Source organism: Sus scrofa, chromosome 13, assembly GCF_054392235.1.
Source record: "Sus scrofa isolate SSC_HxYL_T2T_F1_AM1 chromosome 13, Sscrofa_HxYL_maternal_Yorkshire_Landrace_v2.0, whole genome shotgun sequence".
NCBI classification, from domain to species: domain Eukaryota; kingdom Metazoa; phylum Chordata; class Mammalia; order Artiodactyla; family Suidae; genus Sus; species Sus scrofa.
In genome coordinates this window covers 66439376-66465035 of record NC_139395.1, presented here as the reverse complement: position 1 = coordinate 66465035, position 25660 = coordinate 66439376, and the positions used below count along the sequence as shown (strand labels likewise).

General features: G+C 38.6%; 1 protein-coding gene across 5 annotated transcripts in view; it reads left to right on the top strand.

The window, feature by feature from the left end:
* The window catches only part of MDFIC2 (MyoD family inhibitor domain containing 2), a 111391-nt gene extending 107967 nt beyond the window's left edge, over positions 1-3424 (top strand). For all 5 annotated transcript variants that reach the window (XM_084992454.1, XM_021069210.2, XM_084992457.1 and 2 more), the window contains one exon: positions 520-3424. In XM_084992454.1, the coding sequence (XP_084848580.1) occupies positions 520-779 (260 nt within the window). In that variant the 3' untranslated portion in view covers positions 780-3424. The remainder of the gene's footprint in view (positions 1-519) is intronic.
* Positions 3425-25660: the final 22236 nt, after the last annotated feature.

Here is a 25660-nt window from a genome sequence, read left to right as displayed (position 1 = left end):
TGTGCTTTCCCCTCGCATTTGATTATGGCCGTATGGCAGATTTACTGGAATCCACATCAAACAAGTAAGAAAGCCTTGTGATGAGAAGCCAGAAACGTGTATGGTCTCTCCTTGTCCCTGAATATAATTGCTCCTGAAAGCTCCCTGCACTCAGAGAGGACCTGCTATTTTTTTCAGACAATTGCAAGGTTTCCAGATAGGTAACTAATTGTGTGACTTCCCAGCACCTCTGCGGGCAAAGTAAATAAGGGAGGTTAGAGAAGTGGCAGCACTTTAAATAACCAGATTATGTAGGATCAATAGGCAATGCTCAGGAAGTTAATAAAGCAATTCCTTAAGGAGCATGAGCACTGGATGGGGGTGGGGAAGCCTGAAAGGATAAGGGTGCACCTTATCCCTAACATGGATAAATAATTCAGACTTGGCTATGAAGTTATCAAGCCCATCCCTGCACCTGTTAGCCCTTCATCCAAACCACCACATGAACCATTTTCAATTATCTGTCTTCTTCTTATACAGAGGAGTGCGCCTCCCTTATCCTCACCTGTCTGTTTTGCCAGTTTTTGGATTGTCTCCTAATGCTCCCAGATACTTGTGAGACGGTGTGCACCAACGTGTGCTGCCCCTCTCACAGGTACCACTACACCTCGGATGAGAGCCATTCCCGGAATGATTGCAACTGCAACTGTGACGTGGACTGCAGCCTTTTTGAATCTTGTCATGAGACCAGTGAATGTCTGGAGCTGGCCATGGAGATTTCAGAAATCTGTTATCGCTAATGCCACAAAGGAAGCCCCTTCCAGCAGACCTCCTTGGCCCCAAGGGGAAACTCCTTTACACTAAGACTGTAATTTCCTTGTGCTGAAATGAAAGGACTGTACACATTTCTTGGATGCCTATAGACCATTTTATTCTGCACCTGTCTGGTAAAGCTAGTATTGTCAACCCAATGGTCTTAGTCCAAATTTTCCAACCGCATGGCTCGCTGAAAAATAAGATCTTGATCACATGTGATGAACAAATCTTAAATACCTCTTAAATGCCATAGGTACAAGATGTTTCTTGACTGTAAAATAGCATGTGAAACCATTCTGTGGTATTGCACTCATTGGCTTGCATCATGGATTCAAACTTCATTCACAGATTCAGGACAAATTAGCGCATTCTTTCAGAATTGACATACATTAGCTCGTCTTTCTAATGGACTCATGCATAAACATGATGCATTGTTGGTTATTATTAATAATGCATTGTATAACATCCTTTTGTAATTAAAAATTTATTTATACAGTCTCTTAAAATTCACTTATATGTACAGTTTAGGTAGGAAAGGGAATTAAATGAATTAGCAACCATGTTCCTGTAATTACAACAGATGTCTCTAAGACATAGCCAGTGAATTTTGAATGTGATGTACTTCGAGAGAGTACTGTTAATTTGAGACTATGTTATTATATGTCTATGACTATGTCATAACAGGTTATGCATATTCTTAATTTGTTACAGAAAGGCTCTTATTTATTCTAATGAGCAGAAATAAGAATAATGTGCAAGTTTCAAGAAAATGACCCCAGATCATCAATTCTTCATTTTCCTCATTTCTGTTTGTCAGGTACAAAAGGCAACAGGATATTAAAACAGAACCACTTCATTTCACTAAACTATCAGTTGTGGAGGCACCCTGAAGAAACCCATGTCCTGGCACTTATGCAGCCCTGAGTTTCCTAATACAGCATGTACTTCAGAAGCCACATTTATTTTCTGATAATTCAAGTAATTCAAATTATGTTGAGCACTTCTTTATTCTTACAAAAAAAAATTTCTGAAGATGTGATACAAACATAGAAAGCAACTTTCATCTCAAAACAAATTAAATGAGCGAACAATTTATAAGGAAAATACATCTAGGTCAAAGTTACTTTGGAATCTTCCTTACTTTCTGTAAGCGTGGCATCACTTACTAGTGTGTGCTTAAATATTCCCGTGGAAATATCTCACTATATTCATTGAATATAAACAGGCAAAATAGATCAATAGCCAAAGAACACAAAAATGAAAGGGAGATTCAAGGGAACTTTTTATGATTTAGGCAAATGACAACAACAAATTCCAAAATACCTATCTTTGTGTGACTTTGGTACCTCTGTTGTTTTTTATTCGTATTTTTATTTTTATGGCATGTGGAAGTTCCTGGGCCAGGGATCAAACTTGTGCCACAGCAGCAACCCAAGCTGCTGCAATGACAATGCCAGATACTTAACCTGCTGTGTGACAAGAGAACCTCCATGGGTTTGGGGGTTGGGGGGGCGGTTTTTGTTTTTGTTTTTTGACTTTGGTACATTTGGACAAAACCTGCACTTGTTTTGTTTCTGTAGTGAACTAGCATGTTTTTCTACTCTGCAATAACTTCCTCAAAACACTGAAAACTACTAATCTTTTGAAAATTTTAAGCTGCCCATAAAAAGGCAATCAACCATTCATCTTGCTCCTAATAACATAGTGCATCCATAGTTTACACAGGCTTCCTTCCTGTTTGACTGTCATACTACCCACAAAGCACAGAGCATGAGAATGGCCATCCCTTATGAAACACCAGCCTCAATGCTTTTCAGAAGCTCAGAGGCAATTCTAGACTCTCAGCGCAGAATTTGCAGATCTTTAGGGGGAGAAAAAAGCAAATTCTTAGGAAGGGTGCCTATAGCTCTTCTTACCCAATATTTTCACTTTTCATAAGAGAAAATAGAGGCTCTCAAGAACTGACTTATCCGGGACCATGTGGTGAATTAATGGCAGTGTGAGGAGCTTGAATTTATGGTCTTGTTTTCTAGCTATACTGCACTACCCCAGGATTCTCCACTTCCTAGTCCAGCTGGTACACAGTGATACAGCTATTCCAACTGTTCAAATATTAAAATACTACCAGACTGGCTCATAAACAGTTGCTACCATGAACTTCTTTAGTGCTCACCCCACACCTCCAGCCACCTGGCCTGTCTCCAAGCACCTACCCAACTCCCCATCGTCCAGCCACTAAAGGAGGAACACCTGGACACCTAGGGGTCTCTGAGATCAACACCATCAACAATATGGTACCTGACGTCATTGATCAGGCCATGCCATCTTGGTGTCACATATTTGACCATTCCCTTATTCTTTCTAGTCTACATGCCCTCCAACTGGGCAAAGATCATGCATTTCAAATGTGAATTGAACGCTGGTCAATTAAAGACGTAAGAGTTGTCAAATCATATTTGATAATGTGGTCAGAATACTACAAGCTCTTTCTGTGGCCTCTTTTTCCATGGTTTGTTAACTTATTCTTCACTTTCAGAATTCACCGTGCTATAACAGAAAGGGTTGGTTATACAAAGTGTGAAATTTCTTTTCTTTATAACCAATAATAAAACATCATCCTTTTTGCAAACATGAATGGCTCTCTCAATTGAATTCTGACATAATAAAACATACACAGCTGGGAAAATGCAATTGCAAAGGTGAGACAGATGAAAGAGGAATGGGGTTATTGATTAAACACAAATATCAGAATCTGAGAAGGCTCAGATTTTTCTTTTGCAATGATGAAGGCCTATGATCACAAATAAAGATAATATTGTTCGTTAAGGTGGGCTTCTTAGGGAAAAGAATATTCTGATTTAAGGAAGCACACTAGATAAGAGAGATTTAAGAACATACCACCTTTCCAGGGAATCCAGATCAGAGATTTCTTCCCACAGCAATATAACCAGGTAAGTTCATTGTCTTTGCTTTGCTCAATGGATTTTTATAAAAATCAGTGCTTCTCTAAAAGCCCACGAAATATGGAAAGCTATGAAGAAATGAAGCTACATTTAACTTGCTAATGAAATTTTCCCACTACATCAGCTGATAATTTTTTTTTCTCTCTTGTCTTTTTAGGGCCACACACATGGCACATGGGGGTTCCCAGTCTAAGGGTCAAACTGAAGCTGTAGCTGCTGGCCTAGGCCACAACCACAGCAACTCAGGATCCGAGCCACATCTGCAACCTACGCCACAGCTCACAGCAACACCAGGTCCTTAACCAATTGAGCAAGGCCAGAGATCGAACCTGTGTCCTCGCGGATGCCAGTCAGATTCATTTTCTGCTGAGCCACAATGAGAACTCCCAAGCTGATAAAATTAATTATCAATGCTGGACCATCAAAGTTAATAAAGCAAAAGTTGCTTCAGCTTTCTCCAAGGGAGTAAGACAGCATATTCAGTCAGGGAAACTTTACAAATGTGAAACATCAGAAGAAGGCACAACAGCATGTTTTTAAGGGTAAATGTGTAGGTGGAAATGTCCTAGGGACAGAATTTGTTATCCAATGCCTCCAAATTTCTCCACTACAAAAAGGAGCAAAAGACTAATACAGACAGTTAAGGACGGTCCTTGGACTATAAGAATTTTGCCCATCAAAAGTCAGTTTACCAAGGTTACACAAACTGATGACCTGTGATAAAATTATAAAATTTAAGGCGTTTCCTATAATAAAACAAGGCCTCTGGAGAAAAAAAAAATTATAAAATTTAAGTACTAGGTTTAATAGTTTGTTGAATGTTCTTTTAAACCTAAACAGTTGCCATAAAGAGCCTCATATGAGCTGTTCAGAAAGATAAGGTGAATAGAGAATAATTTCCTGGTGACTATAATCAACAATGAACTAAAATTGTTTTAATAGGCTCTACTACATAGGTCTAGACAGCTCCTTCCATTGCAGGAGAGGGGTCCAGAAGGTGAGGAGGTAAGGAACAGGACCCACCTTTTATTTGAATAAAAGTGCCACTTTCTAGTCTACCATCTTGATATGTTTCACAGCATTGTTTTTGCCACTATCACGGAAGCAGTGGTTCTCAATGAGGGGTGATTTGGCAATCATTCGGCAATCATTCAGCAATGTCTAGTGACATACTGGTTGTCACAATGGAAGAGGAAAGATGCTCCTAGCATTTAGAGAGTAGAAGTTAAGAATGCTACTAAACATACTGCAACACACAGGACAACCTCCTAAAACAAAGAACCCTGAGAGCCCTTATATTACTCTCAATGAACCATAATGAAACCAGCCTCAAAAAACTGTTGGAAACAGACTTACGAGACTGTATTCTTTTGAGAGAATACCCAGTCAACCTTAAATTTCAAAAAATTACGAAATAATATCTTACACAAGCATGTCCAAAGTACAGTATGTGACATACATATACTATGAAATTATTCCTCACCTATGTGAAATTAAAATTTAGTTGATTGTCTTACTTTCTATTTGCCAGGTGCAACAGCTGTAGTTCAAAAGGCTCCACAATTTGAGAAGTGATGTGAGGAAGTGATGATCTTTCAGCTCCCTCTCAGCCTCCAAGAGAGGAGGGATTGTTAATCAATTTGGTCAGAGGCCAGCATATTCATTGGGCCATGCTTTACAAAGAGGTGTAATTTAGGTTGGGGGGAACTGGCTTAAAGTTCAGAATGCAGGACACTCCACTTTTCAAAGCAGGACACTCTCACTTTCCCTCCTGTCTGAGGCTGATGCAAGGCCTACTACCTTGGACTAAGCTGGTCATGTCATACCTCTGTTGGTAAGTGAGGAAGTGCCTTAGCCAAGGATCTCTCTTGATTCATGAGGTAGTAAGAAGACGTCCTCATGCAAGCCGTGACATCTACACCATATTTTCTGATTCAGTCTTAGCTAGAAAGACCTGTCTTAACTGGTACTTGAATTGCTAGAAGGGAGTCTATCCCTCCCGTTCAACTCTTTTCCTTTCCATACAGCGTTCTCTGCCAAAACTCAGTAGGGGAAAAGGGGTGGGTGGGAAGGTGAGATTGAGGCATTTCTTGAACCTGGATTGCAACAGCATCTAACACCTGAACTTCACCATGCAGTCTTAGTGTAGTTAGGAGGAGAACAGAGAGTCTGAAAGTGTTCTCTTTACTATATTACTCTTATTTATTTTACAGATAAGATAAACAGCAAATAGAAAATATTTGATTAAGTGCTTTATATACATTATCACAATTCTCTAAACAGCCCTATGACACAGGTTCTACTAGCAGTCCCATTTTTTGGGGGGAAATAAAGACCTAAAGAAATTAAGTAGCTTGCTCAAGCTCCACCTCAAATATGCAATTGTCACATGTCTTGAACCCAGGTCTGATCATTCCAAAGTCTATGCTTTTAATCACTAAGCCTAAAAGTTGCACTTATGAAAAGTGATCAAATCAAAATAAAGTGCAAGCATTCACTTCTAAAACAAAATTAATCAGAAAAAAAAATATGGCCATACTCAAAGAAACCCATTCGCTGATAGCAAATGTTTTCCAAGTTGTTATGCTGTGCAATGATGAGAATTTGGAACATCTTCAATATGCTTTTAAGATATGTACCCAATAAGTAATAAATGCAAAGTGAATGTATTGCAATTTAATCTTTATGTCAGTAGCTCTGCCCCATTCATCTATGGTTACTAAAGCTTACATTTTAGTGCTCAATTTTAGCAAAGCAACTTTGATCCCATCCTGCACATAGCATCCAGGCCAGCCCCTCATCAGCATTCCATGAGAGCATGAATTGTTTTTAATCAGTCAACAACAGTATGGTCAACCAAATGCATTCCGATACTTAGACCTTTTATCTCAAAAGCTATGCAGAAACCAAGGTCACGGTAACCTCTTTTATGGTTTATTGCTTCTCAAATGTACTTAGAGTGAATTTACAAACCCACAACTTATTTTGCGGATTCAGAGCTTTCACTAGGTTCAGCACTCTCGGACATCCTCTTTGTTTTTTCTTTCAGCACTTCCTTCTGCCTAACGGTCTTCATTGAACATCAAGTTCCCGTAAATTTTTTAAAAAATAAAACAAGAATATTGAACACAATTCTCCCAGCAGCTAAGCCACTCATTTGTAACTGAGGCTTTTCAGAAAGCTGCATTAATGTTTCAAATCACTGCCATACAGCTTTGCAATATGAGGTGCAGGTCCCTGCAATGGGAGAAGAAGGCAAGAAAGTAAGTTGGTGCCAATGCCATCACTCTGCCATGGTTACAATCAAATAATTGCTGATGTGGACACTGCAGTAAAACCACCTAGCCCAGGGGGGTGTTTATGGGACTTCCCCCTGGGAGGTGAGGTAGAGAGGGTTCCAAATGTTGTAGAAGGGCCCCATCAGATCCATAGACCTCATGAAGTTACCTCCTATCTCACTTTTTTGATGGGTCTCATTCTATGCAATAATATGCTTAAATTCACAAATTTGATCTACCAGTAACATTTTTACAATAATGTATTGGCCATGTATTAGAAATAATTTTGAGACTAAATGTGTTTGTGTAGCACCAAAAATCGTCCTTCATGCTTCCAATGGTACTTGTATAATATACTAAGAAATAGTAGGCTTAATGAAAACAAGAATGAGACAAATTAGGTGACCAGTGGGGAGGCTATTGGCCAACTCCAGGTAAGATTTAGTAGAGATTTGGATTAATAAGGTGGTTATGAAGTACAAAGTTGTGGGGAAGGAGGAAGAGATAAGTTTCATATCTAGAAATGGCCTTGAAGGTTAATTTGCGATTTACTTAGGAGCAAATAAAAAGCCATTGAAGAATGGCAGGGGATTACATGATAAAAGTGGTGTGGGATGAAGATGAACCATGATGCAGTGTACAGGACAAATTAAAGCAAAGAGAGACTGATGACTAACAAAAGAGCAATTGCAATAAGGCTTGGGGTGATGAAGGCCCGAAATAGGATGGTGACAGGAAAAACAGGAGAGAAGAGATGGATGGGAAAGAAATTAGAAAAGGACCATTAGTCCTTTCTCAAACTCTTCTTATTTTAAGACTCAAATATTCCCTACTGTCTGTCACGTATATGAGTCATGAAGCCATTATTTTCATTAGGGAAGAAACGGGTTGGGGAGGGGGGAGTTTTATTCCAAGTGGAAAGTCAAGGTATATTTTTAGCTACATTAAGCCAGCCTTCTGCTGCTCTGCACACTGATGTAATTCCAACATAAAACATAATCTATAATATTCCGGGGGAACAAATCCAATTCTTGGTCATATAAATTTTCATATAAGTCCATCACAATTCATTCCCCAAACATCTCATTCTCTTTGAAAGCTGGAGCTGCAGCAAGTGATCAAAAAGAGTAGTTTAAAATTGCTCTGGAATTTCCAGAGATGCTAAATCTAAGCTGCCTACGGCGTAGGACCAATCCCCCAAACTTTAAATCAGAGGCAAAGCATTTTATGTTTTAAAAGATATATTCCTCAAAGTTTATCACAGTGTATTAAAGTCAAATGTGAGTTATTACTTACGAAATCTGGAGCTGATGTCTCCTTGTGATTACCCTAGGTAGGCGAGAAATAAGTATCTTCCAACCAACATATTTTTTACCTTTTCATCTGCCTCTTGCTATTTACAATAGAGTGAAAAATAATAGCCAAGGAGTGACTTTTTGGGGGTGGATGAAGTGCAAATCCCATCTGACTAGAGCCTAAATTGTATTCCAGGCCCCTGGCAAGTTCTGTTGCATGGGGAAGAATAATGGAAACTGAATTCTTCTCAATAGCTTGACTGGTCCTGTAGGAATCATCAGTAAATACTCATCTGATGAACTTTCAGCATATTTGCATTGGCTGAGAACTCAGTGTATATATTATTGGTCCTGCTTGAAAGTGACTTCTCTCTGCCCTTGCTGGTGTTTTCTGCATGAGGGCAATAGGTACACCATGATCAAGATGCCCTGTGAAACCCTAGAGTGAGCAGAAATTTTATAACTAAATAATCATTTATATAGAAAAATTTAAAATCCCTGTCAATTCTTCTAGTGTTATCTGTTGAAAACATAGCAATTATTAGTAATTCAAGGTTCCTCCCAAGGTGAAGGAAGTGAGAGAATGGAGGACATTCTTTGATTTAAAGCCATCTTGGATTCTTTTCTGTAGGTGAAGTCAGATTATCACGTAGGCACTCTGAATTAGAGGAGCATCTCAAAGTTTCACTGTCCCAAGTACCCCCCCTCCTGGTCTCAGGATATGTGGGCTACCAGGACACTTCTGCTCCAGAATGCCCCAGTATAACCCAAGTATATCCTATTAAATGGGTTTACATGGCCATGTAACAGTGGATAAGAAGGTTGAGGTCTAAAGACAGACATGGGTTCCAGTCCTGTCTTCACTATTTACTAGCTAAAATGCATTGAGTTAGTAACTAAACCTCTCTGACTCTCAGATTCCTCCTCAACAAAATGTTGTGATTAATACCTACCCCATGGATCATTATGCGGATTAACAGAGATAGTTCAGCAAAATCTTTAGTGTAGATTTAATACATATAGTACATTCATTAAAATTTTCAGCTATGATTATTACTAGCATCACTACCTACATCATTTGTTTCCATAGCATGAGTGATATTCATGATTTCTATCTGTAATACTCAGCATATACCAATTATTTGAGACTTGGTCATATGCCATCCTTTTCATTATTTCCTACTTATTTGTCTAGGAAATGAGCACACTATCAAATTGCCCCATCTCTTTACTTTTTCCTCCTCTTATAAGATTTTTTGAATTCTTCTACACTAAGGTTGGAAAGTAAATTGGTGCAACCACTATGGAAAACAGTATGGAGGTTCTTCAGCAAACTAAATATTGGATTACCATATGATCCAGCAATTGCACTCCTGGGCATGTATCCTGACAAAACTTGCATTCAAAAAAATAAACGCCCCCCTATGTTCATTGCAGCACTATTCACAATAGCCAAGACATGGAAACAACCTAAATGTCCATCAACAGATGAATGGATTAAAAAGATGTAGTACACATACACAATGGAATACTACTCATAAAAAAGAACAAAATAATGTCATTTGCAGCAACATGTATGCAACTAGAAATTTTCATACTAAGTGAAGTAAGTCAGAAAGAGAAAGACAAATGCCATATGATATCATTTATATGTGTCATCTAAAATATGGCACAAATGAACCTATCTACAGAAAAGAAACAAACTCATGGACAGGGATAACAGAGTTGTGGTTGCCAAGGGATAGGGGGAGGGAGTGGGATGGACTGGGAGTTGGGGTTGTTAGATGGAAACAACTATTAGAATGGAAAAGTAATGAGGTCCTGCTGTATAGCACAGGGAAATACATCCAATCATTTGTGACAGAACATGATAGAAGATGATATGAGAAAAAGTTTACATATATATAAACTGGGTCACTTTGCTACACAGCAGAAATTGATGGAACATTGTAAATCAACTATAATGCAAAAAAAATTTAAGACAGAAGATTAAGATAATACCTATAGTAGGTAATTTCAGTAAGCACTTATTATGTGCCAAGCACTATTTGAATGGCCTTACACGGATTATCACCTTACCTCCACTAACAACCTCTGAGGAGTTTTACTGATGAGGAAAGTGAGGCTTGTAGTATTTCAATACTGTCTAATGCCAAGATAACACAATGGCAGAGTAGAGATTTGAACTTAGAAGCTTGTCAGAATCCAAAGCCCATGTTGTTGGCCACTTAAGCTGTAAGACAACACTGGCTGGAGTCCAGACTGGCCAATTTAAAAAGGTATGGATTGGGAGTGTCTTCCCTCCCTCCTTCATCTGGTGGGAGGGACTTCAATGTGACCACTTACAGAGCTTGACATGTTCCTCTTGTTTTATGGGAAGAAGTGGATGGCAACGACTACCTCCCAGAAAATCACAGGGGTGAGCCTCTTTATCAACAGGGTGACAGAGAATGGCCTTGGCCTAGAGAAAGCCCCCACTCCAGAATGAGTAAAGGCAAGGAGTTTTGTGGGTGTCTCTGAGGGACTACATGTGGGTGAGGCACCTGGGAGAGAGTGGGTTCAAGAGCTCCCTCCTGCCCTGTCTCAAAAGGCCACCCAAAGTGTCCATGATACTTCAGCAGAAAGGCAACTATGTATATGGCACCAAGACCAAGGGGGAACAGGGTTTTTTGCAGGTCAAAGGAACTGCAAGTGGGAAACCCTTCTCCATGATGGGGTCTCTGAAGAACCCACAAAAGGCACCATTAATGAAAGTGGCACCTTACACATGTGCCACTTTCAGAAAAGATGACATCTTATGAGGGTGTTAATCAATTGCTTTCTAGTCTCCTATGCTTCCTTCCCTCCCCTCAACCCATTCAGCCTTTAGAAACCATAGTAAGTAAGTCCAGAAGGAAAAATGGTGGTTGGAGAAAAGGCAAAGACCCCCAGACCTCGGCTCCAGCAGCCAGTCTATATGGCAGTCACCAACTAGAGCAGGACAAGACACTGACTGAATCAAATTCAGAACTACAGTGATGATCGCTCAAAATAAGATATGTATTGACATTGTGTTTATAATTTAAAGGCTGTCTACTGCTGAAGAGTAAACAGAATGTCACTGGGGCCTCTCTAAGTTCTCGTCTAAAGGAGGATGCTCTCTGCTGAATAAATACAATGATGGTGAGAGACAAATATAAAGCTGCTTTTATGATTACGCTGCATGAGTACCACTTGTTCAACACACTGTCCACATTTATGTCTCATCACTGCATGGGACAGGGTCACAACATGGATTCTTCTTGGGGGCCCCTTCTGTGTTGGTCACGTCCTATTTCAGTCAAGAAAAGTCCAAGCAGTTGGGTTTCTGATCTTCTGCAAGAGCACCCTCCAACTCATTGCTGCTGATTAAGTCCCTTCCAACTATTATAAAACTATTAGGTTTTTTTCAAAATAAAACAATTACTATTTTTTAAAATAAAAATCCCATGAATTGCTATGAGGATAACATTATGAGGAATTGATTTCCTCCCCCCATGGATGAACATATATATATAGTCATTCAAGGATCTAGTTTTAATAAATCCTCTGTTGATTAGAGTCTGTGAAGCTCTGTGTGGCATCCATTGAGATGAGGAAAGGATCTGTGTTAGAGGTGATAATGGAATGAAGGGGTCTTGCAGGACACAATGCAGGATCCTGGAGCACTGCGTCAGGATGAGGGTGTCATCTCCTTGAATGCCCATGGAAGAGTTTACTACAGAAGTTAGATGTTGACTTAATTGGGGATTCCTAGATCTGCTAAACTGGATTCTTTGACTCGCCATGAAAGGGAGTTTCAAAAAAATAAGTATCAGAGACAACCCAGAGATTATTCCTGTAAACCTTATATTCTTTTGTCCTGTAAACCTTATAGATATTCTCTGCAAGGTTTTCAGCCTTCCACCTAGAGGTAGTTGGGAAACTCCAATCACTTTGAAGAGTTCTAGGCCCTGAAACTGCTATTATCCATAAAACCAGGGGGATAAAGACAAAATGGACACTCACAGCTACAAGTAAGCACCTGTGTAAAACACCGAGGTGAACATTCCAGCACATGAAAGGGGTATTCTGAGCCTTTTTATTATGCCTAATGTTAAATGTGTACCATGGATGAAATTTTAACATGGTCTTTCCTATTTTTCATTTTTTAAGGTTTTTATTGACATATAGTTGATTTACAATGTGATCATTTCTGCTGCACAAAGTGATTCAGTTATACATATATCCATTCCTTTTCAGAATTTTTTCCCACGTAGGTTATCACAGAATATTGAGTAGATTTCTCTGTGCTATAGAGCAGGTCTCTGTTGACCATCCATTCCATATACAATAGTGTGCATATGTATGGCTTTTCTTTGGGGGGTAAAATCCAAACAAGACTTTCTTTGGAATAGCAGCACATTCATGCCATGTGGGGCTTAAGGCTTAAAACTAAGGAGAATAGTTTTAAGACTCAGGAGTGCAAAAACATATTAATTTGGCAATTTTATAAAAACATATTCACATGTTGAAAGGGGCTCAGGGAGCTTTGGGGTTAGTAGATGTAAACAGTTACATTTAGAATGGATAAACAACAAGGTCCTACTGCATAGCACTGGGAACTACATCCAGTCTCTTAGGAAAGACTGTGATGGAAGATAAAATAAGAAAGGGAATATGTGTGTTTGTGTGTGAGAGACTGGGTCACTTTGCTGTACTGCAAAAACTGGCTCTACAATGTAAATCAACTATAATAAAATTTTCTTATTTAAAAAATAATAAAAGTGGAGATTCAGCACAAGCAGGGACCCTGGGAGCAAAAGCATCATTAGCTTCAGGGTAAAAATTGCTTCTGTTTGGAATCCAATAAAAGATTTTGGGAGTTCCCATTGTGGTTCAGCAGTTAACAAACCCAACTAGTATCCATGAGGATGTGGGTTGGATCCCTGGCCTTGCTCAGTGGGTTAAGGATCTGGTGTTACTGTGAGTTGTGGTGTAGGTCACAGACATGGCTCAGATCCCATGTTGCTGTGGCTGTGGTATAGGCCAGCAGCTGAGGCTCCTATTCGACCCCTAGCCTGGGAACTTCCACATGCCACACCTGTGGCCTAAAAAAAAAAAAAAGACGATTTTTGTAATTTGTGATGGTGTCTAGATATCCACCAGACAAGTGACTTCACACCTAATGAAGTAGGGGCTCTGCATGTGCTGGTATCCTCTTTTGATGTAGACGGTCCTTTCTTACAGTAAAAGGCATGGCAAATTTTGCACATCACACTTCAGAACAGCACCCTATGCATTAGTCTCATCAGACAACTTGAGAGAAGCAGAATACGGTGCCAAGCACTACCCTAGGCTCCTTTTCAGTATTCTTCCCAAGGATTCTCCACAGAGGTGAACTAAGAGCACACAGTTGTCCCAGCAAGTGCTTACAATTATTCGGTGAGAGCTGAGACTCCAAATTTCCATTTTGACTTATCCTGTTTTCATCTCTTCTTTCACATCTTTAATTGATGGTTGTTGAAAAACCAAATTAGTTATTAATCCTTAGGAATTACATGCTGCAAGCATGATAAGAAACTAAAAGGAACCAAAGAGAAGGAGAAAGAAGAAGCGTTAACAGTGAAAAATGTATTCCTAGTGAATGTCAAGGGAGGTGGGGGCTTAGGCACAATGACCCTAAAAATGAAAAAGTCAGACCTTTCTTGAGCTAAGCGACAGTATCCCAGCATTTCCCTGAGGCTGTTTGCAACACAGTAGTTTTAAGCAGACACTTTGCAGCAGAAGTATTCTAAGATCAAGTGGTATAATATCACTCCTTCTTGGAGACTCACAGAACATATTAAATGCTCTCAGAAGACCTGCAGTAAAAAAATAACCTATAAATAGGTGTTTCACTCAGCATTTCCCAAATATATATTAACTGAAGACTTGTGTCTATTAATAAGGGCAAATATATTTGAGACATTGGTTTAAGCTTTAATATTTTAAAGCATCGCGGATGATGCACTTCCTGGAGTATTATCATTCTTTCAGATAGCTGCACAAGACAGTTCTTTGTAGAAAATCAAATGACCCACCCCATCTTTGTAACCACATTGCTTCAAACAGGAATCTGCACCAACATGGAACATCCATCTGCTTTAACTCACAGAACAGAGATTTGGGAATCTTTTCAATATGACATCCAAAAGAAGATTTTGATGCTGCCACGGGAAGTAGTGACACAATCTCTCTTCTTATCTCTTTGTTTCATGGCATGTGACTTGCTTTTTCCTTCTCTGTCTCAGCATCCTTCTAAATAGATATCTATGCTCTTATTTTTTTTTTCTTTTACTTGCTCTCAATTTGAGAACTGGGAAAATATTGATTTATTGACTGATTCAGTTTATAAGAATAAAATTGAGTCACAACACTGGGGGTCCTTTACTCACATTATTTCAGGTATGTGATGAACAGCTTATTTCAAGAAAAGTCTACCCTTTTGTCACCATTATGGCACTCTATGGGATAGTGGGTGTCTGTTGGCTTTCAGAGAAAAAGGAAGAAAGAACCTGTAACTTCCATATTAACTAGTTACATCAGAGATTCAGTTGCATACTCCATGAGTCGTCTGTTGGAGAAAGAAATGTCATGACCTCTGAGAAACTCCCTGCTCCTAAAGCATAGGGATTTTTTAAATTCCAACAGGATAAGTAATTTCTACAAAAGCCAGTGACAACAGTGAAGTGGGTGCAACATTAGCTCTGGGAATATTTTGTTTTTCATGGTTCAGGACAATTTTTTGAAAAGGACAGGACAAATAAATATGTAATGGACATTCATAATAATCTCTTTGGATAAGCCACTTAAATTTCCTGTGCCTCAGTTTCCTCACCTAGAAGATGAAGATCAAACTCAGACCTCATAGTTACAGTGAAGACAACATGAAAAGTATATTGGTCATCTTTAGGAGAGTGACTGACACAGCAAGTATTCAATAAAGAATACTTATTTAAAAGCAAAGGTCTGTGGAGAATGCACATGCCTACTTTGCCCTAAACTGTTAGAGTAAGAAGGACTTTTTATGTTCCAATTTCAGTTTTGAGTAACTCTTCTGTCAGTCTTTTTTTCTTTTGTGTCATTAATACAGTTACCCCAAAAAATCTAATTAGTCATTAGTCCTTTGAAATTATGAGCCATAAGCATGAGAAGGAACCCAAAAGGGCTACAGAGAGGGAGAAAGACAGATCGTTACCTATTAAATGTTCATTCATAATGAATTTGTATGTAGGTGGGAGCGAAGCCACAGTTGCCCTAAATTAGGGAGAAATTTACATCACCAAGAAGGATTCTGCGGTCTCCTTTACTTTAGAACTATTAGATTTATGTTTGAGTAAAATTGAGCTAAATTGGGCTCTAGTCACATTTGGGGACCTCCCTATAAATTAGCCTGTGAAATCATTGAGATTGAGGTGAAATTTCCAAAAGCTTAGTCTTCTTTGGGAAAATGAACAGACCAACAATTCCTCGGCGTTAGCTCCACCTCACTTCAATCTGTTACTTTTACGTCTAACGTCAAAGGCTGGCTCTCCTCATTCCAATTGTACCCTGAACGCTCTCCCCCATAAAATACGGTTTAAAGGCCAGCTGCAGTGTGGAGCCTTTTCTCCGAGCCTACAGTTTCAAACAAACGACTGGGCCCAAGCCAGGATCTATATGGGCTCACGAAGACTGTAAAACATTTGGTGCGGAGTGGAAAAAGACGCCTGAGAGCTCTGCCAGACGTTTTCAGCTTTCTTGCACCTGTGCCAAGTGTTTTTCAGCTTCTCAACCCCTTTCTTTTGGAGGGGGGGGTGGGGTGCGATGGGACGGGGGCTGGGGAGATAAGCAAGCTTTCTAAGGGCATATGCCATGGGAACTAAAAACTTGTTACCACCATTAGACACTTGTCTCCCACTCAGTCCCTTCTCTGAAGGCAAAATCAGGAGCAGCCAATCTTAGTACTGGAATTCGGAGCGTTTGAGCCTACTTGACATTTATTTTATCCTATCCTACACCATCGTGGATTCCAAAGACCACCTCTTCCCCAGCCCCCTCCCTGCGGTCTGCCTGAAAACTCTTTCTTGAACTCTCAGTTGAATCACCCCTGCCCATCACCGACACCAAATTGCCAATTATTTCAAGGAAATAATTTACACGTTGAGACAGTTTGTAATATGCAAAAATGTGTGTGGAAGAAAGTATATGTTTCTTAAAGGAAGAACACCCAAAATGTTTTCGGATGAAAGTGTGAAAATGTCTAAACATAGATGACATGATACAGATCATGAGAAAGTCAATTTGAATTTATCCTGGAGCGTTATGATCATGTTTTCAAAAGAAGGAGAATTCAGAGGAAGGGAGGTGCTTCTCGGACCCTGCATGGTAGCACTGTGGATAGAGAGTTTCACAATGGTACACTGACTCCTATGCATTTTTTTAGTTAATTCAACAGCCATATGGATTATTTTCCCCATCTACAGTTAAAGAAACCGAGGGCTACAATTAAGTTACCCATTACACTCCTAGGCAGCAGGGCTTGGATTTGATCCCTGGTCTCTTTATCCCTGAGCTCTCACTGTTAGGCAGGCCACATTCCTCTCCAAAAGAAACCCTTTCAGTTCTTTAAGTTGTTGATGCGAGGAAAATCACACATAGAGATTCATTTCTTTGGCTTAAACTTGGATCTCTGTTAAGATATAAGTGTTCTCTCAAGACAAAATATATAGCTTCGTCAGCCACTTTACCTTGTCAGGAGTGAGTGAGAAAATTGGATCCTTTTCCTTGGGCATGTTTTACTAGATAGAGAGGGCAGAAGCATCACGGGGCTTCTGCAGATGGGAACATGGAAACAGAACAAGAAGAGGGCAGCTGCTGGTGGGAAGATGGCAGAAAGAAGTCTCTTAAAAATGGAATGAAAACTAAAACTTGTCACTTCTTTGTTCCTTCAATGATCACTCATTGTTCCCTGATTAGTTCCAAGCTCCTCTCCACGACTTAAACCATGATCCTTGCACAAAGCTTCCAGCCTTAGCAGAACAACAGTTAGTTCCCCCAACTGAAGGGGCTCTTTTCTGACTCAGGCCCTTTGCATGTGCTGGTCCTTCAACTGGCTAGCTTCAATGAACCCTTCAGGCCCCAGATGTTTACTTTTTCCCCCCAAACCTCCATTTAAATTAGGAACACTTTGTTTCACTGACTCTTAGTACTTTTCTTTTCCTTCACGCTACTGAAATAAATTTGTAGCTGCAAAGCAAGAGCAAGAACATGTCTTTTATACACCACTGTATATTCCATAACTAGTATATTTCCTGGTATGTAGTTGTCCCAGATTTAATATTTTGTAGAAAAATGGATGGATACAGAGTAGAACAATATACCTCGATACCCCTTGCTTGTCCAATGCAGGATCGCAAAGATAGAAGTTCAGCCAAGGATTTGAACACGTGCTTCACTGGACACTAATGAATTACAATTAAAGGAGGTTTTTACCTATGTAGGTTAATAAAAGGTATATGAGAATTAGGTCCTATAAAAAGGTTTCAGGCCTTTGGTATTTACCTTCTAAGGCCTAAGAGTTATAGACACTGTCTATATGCATAGTATGTATATTACATATAATATGCATATATATTAGTAACTATCAACATAATTATTATTTTGTCACTATTATAATTTGTTATTATTAGAGTAGTTCCCATTGGCCTAAGAACTTGCTATGTGGTAGGCACTGGCCTAAACAATTTACATATATTATTTAGTTCAAGCTTTATAAAAATCATAAAAAGGTATTAATACCTTCATTTTACATATGAAGAATTAGGACACAGAAAACTTAAGACATCTGAATGAGATCCTTTTAGAGCTAAGCTTAAAAGTTTATTTTTAAGTTTATTGAAAGTCATTTATCTTCAAGGACAATGACTTCTGGTCTATAATTCCATCACTCTAAAACTCAAAAAGAAAAAAAATCAAAATTCCCTAACCTTTATCCATCTTTCTCTTTTTCTCTGCTTTCACATACACCTCACATTTAAGTAAAACAATAAAAACAAAAACACATCAGGCAAGTGAAGGCTACAGGATAGGTGAAACTGTCCTTAAAATTCTTGTTACTACATCCATCCATTTGTCCAACAAGTACACCTTCCTCATGAGTTCAACTTTTCCCTCAAGATTTCTGGATGTAGCAAGCTCATCATTATAATCCAGATTCCATGCAGTTCATTGGCCCCATTCAGATGGAACAGTAAGTATTCCAACACCCAGGAGGTGGTTAAGCGAGCTCTAAGTTTTCTTTCAGCTCTAAGTTTTCTTCCAACTCTAAGACACATCATTCTCCTACACAAGACCTGCTTAGAAGCAAAGATTGGGGTTTGTAGATAAAGATCCTCCTGAGGCAAATAAGCGCCTCAGTTATAAGAGAAATTGGATGCCATCAGGGCTATGCGTAATATGGTGCTTTGGAGAGTCAACGGAGACAGGGCAGTGGCCAAGGGAAGCTGAGTGGACAGGATACTGGCCTGTTTCTGCCCTGTACCTGTTTCTTAGGTACTATGGTCCCACATACGATTTCATCTGCACTCATCTGACATTCATTCAACACTCACCAAAAATACCCTTAAGCAACACTATGCCCTAGGTAATGTGTAAGTGGCTACAAATTTCATTTCTGAAAAGAAGAGGAGCAGGGGGGTTCAGGAGGGAGGAGAAAAAGCAAGGGAAAAAGACAAAGAACACCCACAAGCAAGGGCATCAGAATAGCCCTTCCAGGCTTGACATTCCAAAGTTACATCTGCCCTTAACCTCTAGGGTCTCAATCTCCCCTTCTTTAAAATGGGGATATTTACCCTGCCACAAACTTCATGAGATTGTTGTGCAATGTCAGAGAAAGAAAAAAAAAATAAGATGAAACAGCTCTATTCATTTTAAAGATCCTATTATCACACAAAAATCATTTTTCCCCATGAAGCACCTAATCTTTTCTTATGGCCTAATCTAGGGAAATTCTAAACACCTCCCTGGTGATATCTGCAGGGCTAGAAACTCCCTACAAACACTGCCTTCACACAGTACCATACTCCAGTTGCGAAACATTAGTCCCTTCTCAATTTAACGTATTTTCCTGCAGTGACGGTTCAGCTAACAGGCAGAGGTGCATTAGTGGGAGATTTATGCTAATATCAGCAATGGAAGTCATGAGCCTCACTATATTCTCATTCGGTCTGAGACAAGTAGCCAGGGTTTGTCCTTTAACAGGATTTCCAGGAAGGGTACTGCATCTTAAGAAATGCTGATTTGCTGGCATTTATATATTCCAGGAAGAGGGCTGTCTTAAGTGTATCAGATCTAGAGCAGAAAATTATTTGTATGCCCACCCCCCTCCCACCCACCCTCAGCCCCCAGCCTCCCTCCACACATTTCTAGCATACGAGCAGAAAATAGCCATTGGCTACCGAAATGCTGGCACTGGAGAAGAGGCTGGAACTGTTTTGAAGAGCCCTCATAAGACAATAAGACAAGCGTCCTGGAGAATGGGGTGCTATCCATCCCCAGCAACTGCTCCTAGGGTGGCCCTGCCAGCATGTGTGACGGCCAACTGGTTCATCTCGCTAACTATAACGCTCAGCATATGGGGCGGGAGTGTTTATAGATATATACATACACCATACATTTTTCACAGCAAGTACATATAGAGACCATCCAACTGTATATTTTGCAGACATACAAACACGCACATATATTGTCCATATGTTCAAACAATTTTTAAGCTCTATCAGGAACAAATCAGGATCTCTTTACACACACAGAAAAAAAGTTGCTAAAGGTACCAGAGTGAACACTTTAGAACATATATTTTAAAGACGACAAAAAAAGTGGGCTCGAATCCCACCTTTACCTTATCCGGGTATGTGACCACTTCTATAAAATGGGAATAGTACTGAGATCTTCCCTACAGGCTAACTGGGATGACAACATGAGATAACGCACATAGAGCACTTAGCACATTATTCAGTGTAAGGTAAATTCTCAACAAATGTTGGCATTATTAATACTAGAGATCATACCAGGTTGTGATTACTACAATTCTTCCAGAATCAAGAGAAGCCAAAACAAATGGCAAGATATTACACAATGCCCAGCTAGGGCCTTCAAAAACTTGATGTCCTTTGTCTGCTTCTCACCAGAGCCCAGGCACATATCTGTCACTGTACTTACCCTATGGCAGCTCTCTCCCTTCACTAGACTATGACCTTCTTCCAGTTAGGAACAGTGTGTCTTTCACTTTTGCTTTCTCAGCTTCTGAATCAGAGACCAACCAGTCCACGGTAGGTGCTCAATAAACACTGACTGAACAAACTATTATTCATAGATGACACACCCTATGCAGAAAGATCTGCAAGTGGAAAGTGTCAGATCTGGTCCATCAGGGAGATGGATAAAGGTAAACTATTGCAGTAAGAGCTGAACTCTTAAACAAAGAAGTCCAGATAAAGCAAAGGAGTAGTTTTTTGTTTTTGTTTTTTTGTTTTTTTTGAGACTATATTTTCTCTAGACATTTTCTCTCACTGAGAATATATGAATGTACATGTTTTTCCTCATCTTTTTAGATAGCACCAAAGGACAAGCAGATGTTTGATCAAGTCCTGCTTCATTTTTCTTGTATATACCACCTCCTTAATGCATAATCAGAATTGACAGCCTTAGCTCTTAGAGCAAAGATCAGAAAGACTATTTAAAAAATAAAATAAAAAAAACCTGTGTGAAGAACTCTTCCGGCTATTTTGTTATGCATCTTAGTGAGTTTGGTAAATTCAAATTCTTACCTAAAATGCAAATCCCTACAGCATGGAGATATTATGGGTATGGCAAATTTAAGTCCTGCAGCATGGACAGAAATATCTCTGCATAAAATGAGCTCTTAGATGGCAAACAACAAAAAAAAGAAAATAAATTAAATGTAATTACTCTGTGCAAAGGTGTTTTGGTGGCCCAGTGTAAAGAGCAACCACGAATGGTCAGGACACCCCACCTTCATGCTAGATTTCTCTTAGGGGGTCACAAGACCCAACTTTTTACCATCATCAAAAGGGAGTTTTATGCTAAGAGTTCCTTGTTATAATGCAATAATAGTCCTGAGGAGCTGACCAAATGAAGTCATTCTAAGCTATTATCGCCTCATCAGGAATTCATTATTCAGTCACTTGGCAGAATTTCTGGAGGAGATTGCAGAGGGAATAGGGAAGAGAAAGGATAAAGCCAAATCCTTGGATGATATCTAAGAAGTCTCAGCACACATCATCATCATCATCATTTTTTTTTCAGCACAGTAGTTTTGTGGGATTGGGGTAACCTCGCAAACTATCACCTCCCTAAGCTGGACACTATAAGCGTTCTACTCAGATCTATACTTTCAGCCTCTCTCCTTAGAAAACTTTAGTTTCAATTGTATACCTCCTGTCTCACATACAGGGTAACATTCAGAGGTAGCGCCTGATGAGAAGAAGCTGGTGTAAGACATTTCCCCGGCAACTCTGATTGGTCCAAGACTGACCAGGTGACCTAAGCTGACCCAATCTGACTCAAAGGGAGGATGGACATAATAGGCTAAGAGAAGAGGAGCTCTCTGCTACTTTCACTTGGCATGAATAAAGAACTCAGGTGTCTTGGTTGGACTGACAGCCAGCTAATGGTCATAGTTAAATCAATGCCATATCTATATTCATATCACTGGCAGAGAAGAGATGAAAACAATTAAGGTCCCTAATACTGTTAAACTACTGTGTCAATTAAAAAGCAAACCTGTTCATCTCTAGATTTTCTGTTGAGATAAATTTTCTTATACTTAAGCCAATTCAATACTAGCTTTTGTGATATAAAAGATAAACTACTGCCTAAGTGTCCATATTGATTTTAACATGCAGTTCAATTTGAAAACATTAAAATGTATATGGGAAGGTGAAGGAGGGACTTATTAGAATTTGGGAGATATGCTATAATACAAAAATATGTTAGAATGGGCTTGGATCATGATTCAGAAATTAGAATGTCCTCTTTGGATTTATGACCTATAATTAGAAATGGTTCCAGGCCAGTGGCTGCTCCTTCATAGATGGCAGCCTAAAAAAATCTTAGACCTTGTTGATATCGAGTAGATACTTCAAAGGACAGAAGATTAACCTTTTCCAGATTTTTCATTTGTAGGTATATGAAAACAACAGAACAGATTCAGTAAGAAAAACTGATCTATTGAGAAGAGTTGAAGAGAAAATTCTTTTTAGATATCATAAACTCATATAATTGTCTTTCTTATAGTTAATGACTATTTACCTAAATCTATAGTTAATAAATATCTGTACCCACTTCCAGAATCCTCTATCTCCACATTTATATCTTGCTTAGCCCCTTTCCTCTACAGACCTTCATGTATATTCCATTTTGCCTCAACTAAGAGCCTGTCACAGCCACTTCATAAAGCAACTAACACTTTTCTCTATTCAGCCACTTGAGCTCTTTAAAATATACTTGAAAATACATCAAAATATGATTACATTTACCCATTAGACTTTTTCCAAAAGGTGAAATAATAGTTTCCTAGCATAAATGGTTTCTATTCCATACCATATCTATTTCTATTACATATCATCTTATCAAACATCTGGGTTTAGGGTACTTGGTTTAAGCCTGAGAAGAAGTACAAATCAATACAATCATCAAAAAACAGGAAATTCAGTCCAAAAAAATGGCACCTCCATTACTTAGTTAAGATGTAAAACCATGAACTGGACAGGATTACCATCAAAAAGACACCCAAATAAATAACGAAGGGTACAAATTAGGGTTTCCTACTTTGAGTAACTCTCCTAAGGAGACTGTGTCTGTTCTGCAGTTTTTGTCTTTTTTTTTTTTTAATCAGCCATTCTGATTCCCAGCCATTCTGCATTCCCCAAATACAGAAATATGAAACTTGCCCATACTTCATGATAGAGCTAGATCATTCCCCTATAACTTTAAATGCATGAAATGGTTTCTTATACTGAAAAATGAGAAAATATCATCACCTCTAAAAGAAAATTTTGAGTATGAGGGGGAAAAAACTATAATATACCTGTTAATATAAATATACTGTTCTGTGATTATCTTTAGATAAAAAAATTAAATAGATATATGGTTTTTATCTGGCCAATGTTATTAATAAGACAGTGAAAGTAGGCAAAATTTTAAGTGTTAAGTTTTGTAATTTTGACTGTAAGTAATCAACAATTCAGAGAGAAGCATTTTATAAAGTTTTTCAAGAATCATCCAGTGTTAGCATATATAAATTCTGCTATTTATGTAAAGCACATAAAACAGTAGTGGTGGGGGAAGGAGCATCGGGAATAATATAATGCCTCAACAGGTCACTTACTAGTTATGACACATACTTACTTTTTTAGTTAAAGTAGATTTTGCTTTGTGCTGCTGTGAAAATTTTACACCATTTCTGGAAATATTCAAAAGTAATTTTTAAAAGTGAATTTTGAAAAGCCAGGGCAAAGATTAGACATGTGATAAATGTTTTTTAAGAATTAAACAGAATGGATCAATGCAGCATCACAAAGACCATGTGACAACGAGAACAGAGACTATTTTAAAGGTAATTCATGCTGGAAAATAAATGGTTGAAGAAATAGTAACTTGAATTATAATCTATTAAACCCCCAGTGCATTAATAGGGTAATAATATTTCTATTAGTATAAATTTAGGCTGTTTGTATTTATCCAAGAAGAAAAATGCAGTATGCAATTAGTGGCTAAGCATGTGAGCAATAATTTATATGTCCTTCCAATCCTTGCATAGCACTGGATCACCATATTTGGATAGTATCAACATCCTCAGTAGGAGAGAACCAATATGAGTTTAATTTAGAAAGATGCTATAGGACAAACTTAACTAAGGTAGAATATTCCTACAGAATAAAATTTCCAATAAGGAAAAAATAATTTAATTGTAAAACTAAGATTTGACCTGAACTGATGTTTATTAAAGATAAATAAATAACTACTTTGGAAAATATATCTCTCTAATATTGTTCCCTTTCTTAAATCAAGAACTCAGATTTTGTGCCCAGCTGAAATCCTGAATTTCTCAGGCTCTCCTTTGACTGGAATGGGGCATGAGAAATAGTTCTGTTCAATGAGCTTTTAGAGAAAATATGGTTGGTATCTTTAGAAGGAACAGGTCTCACAGATATTGCCTTTGCCCTGAGCGGTTCCTTCTTCATTGTGTTTAAGCCACTTTTATTTGAGTTTTCTTACCTGCAGCCAAAAGTCATCCCTAAGCCAAACAAGGTTCTGACATCTAATGAGAAACTTATTATTTGAAATAGAATGTCTCTTCAAATTACATAAAAGTAAACCAGCATATATGAGAAAATTCATGGAATAAACTTTTTACCCCCTTAAATAATGGGAGAAACCTGGCAATAGCAGTCTTTGTGCAGAGTTTCCAAGGACTTAAAAATGAAGCTTTGTTTTCTCTTTTTCATGGATGCAGTTGAGACTGTAACTTCCTAGCCTGATGCAGAGAAATCCCCATGGCCAAAATGAGACTATCATCGTAATATATTTAAAAAAAACAAAAAGACTACTCATGATACAAAGTAACAACTTGGGATGGGAGAGGGTACTTTGTTTGGGTTCCAATAACTAATCAGCCTATAAAGAATTTTAAGATATTTTACCTAACCTATGGTTACCTACTCATTAAAGACAAAATATATAAGAAAGAAAGAAGGAGGGAGGGAGAGAAGGAAAGAAGGAAGAAAGGAAGGAGGAGGGGAAGGGAGAGAGAAAGAGGGGAAGGAATGAAGGGATGAAGAGAAATGAGAAAGAGAAAGAAAGAAAGAAAGAAAGAAAGAAAGAAAGAAAGAAAGAAAGAAAGAAAGAAAGAAAGAAAGAAAGGAAGGAAGGAAGGAAGGAAGGAAGGAAGGAAGGAAGGAAGGAAGGAAGGAAGGAAGGAAGAAAGGAAGAGAACAGAAAGAAAAGAAAAGGGAAGGAGGAAGGAAGAAAGTAAAGAAACAAGTGAACAAAGCTTAATAGAAAGTTTTCTGTAATGGGAAGCATATATTGAACGGATTAGATCAGCTGTTTAGATTAAATCATTGTCATTTAGATAAGATCTCCTTGTCAGATTACTTTCCAGAGACAAAATGACCAAGTCACTGCTTACTTTTCAAATCATTTATCAGCACAAACTAAATCACTCCCAACACAGCCTCATGATACAGAAAACTGCAACATGAAGCTTCTTCCACTTAATTCTGCA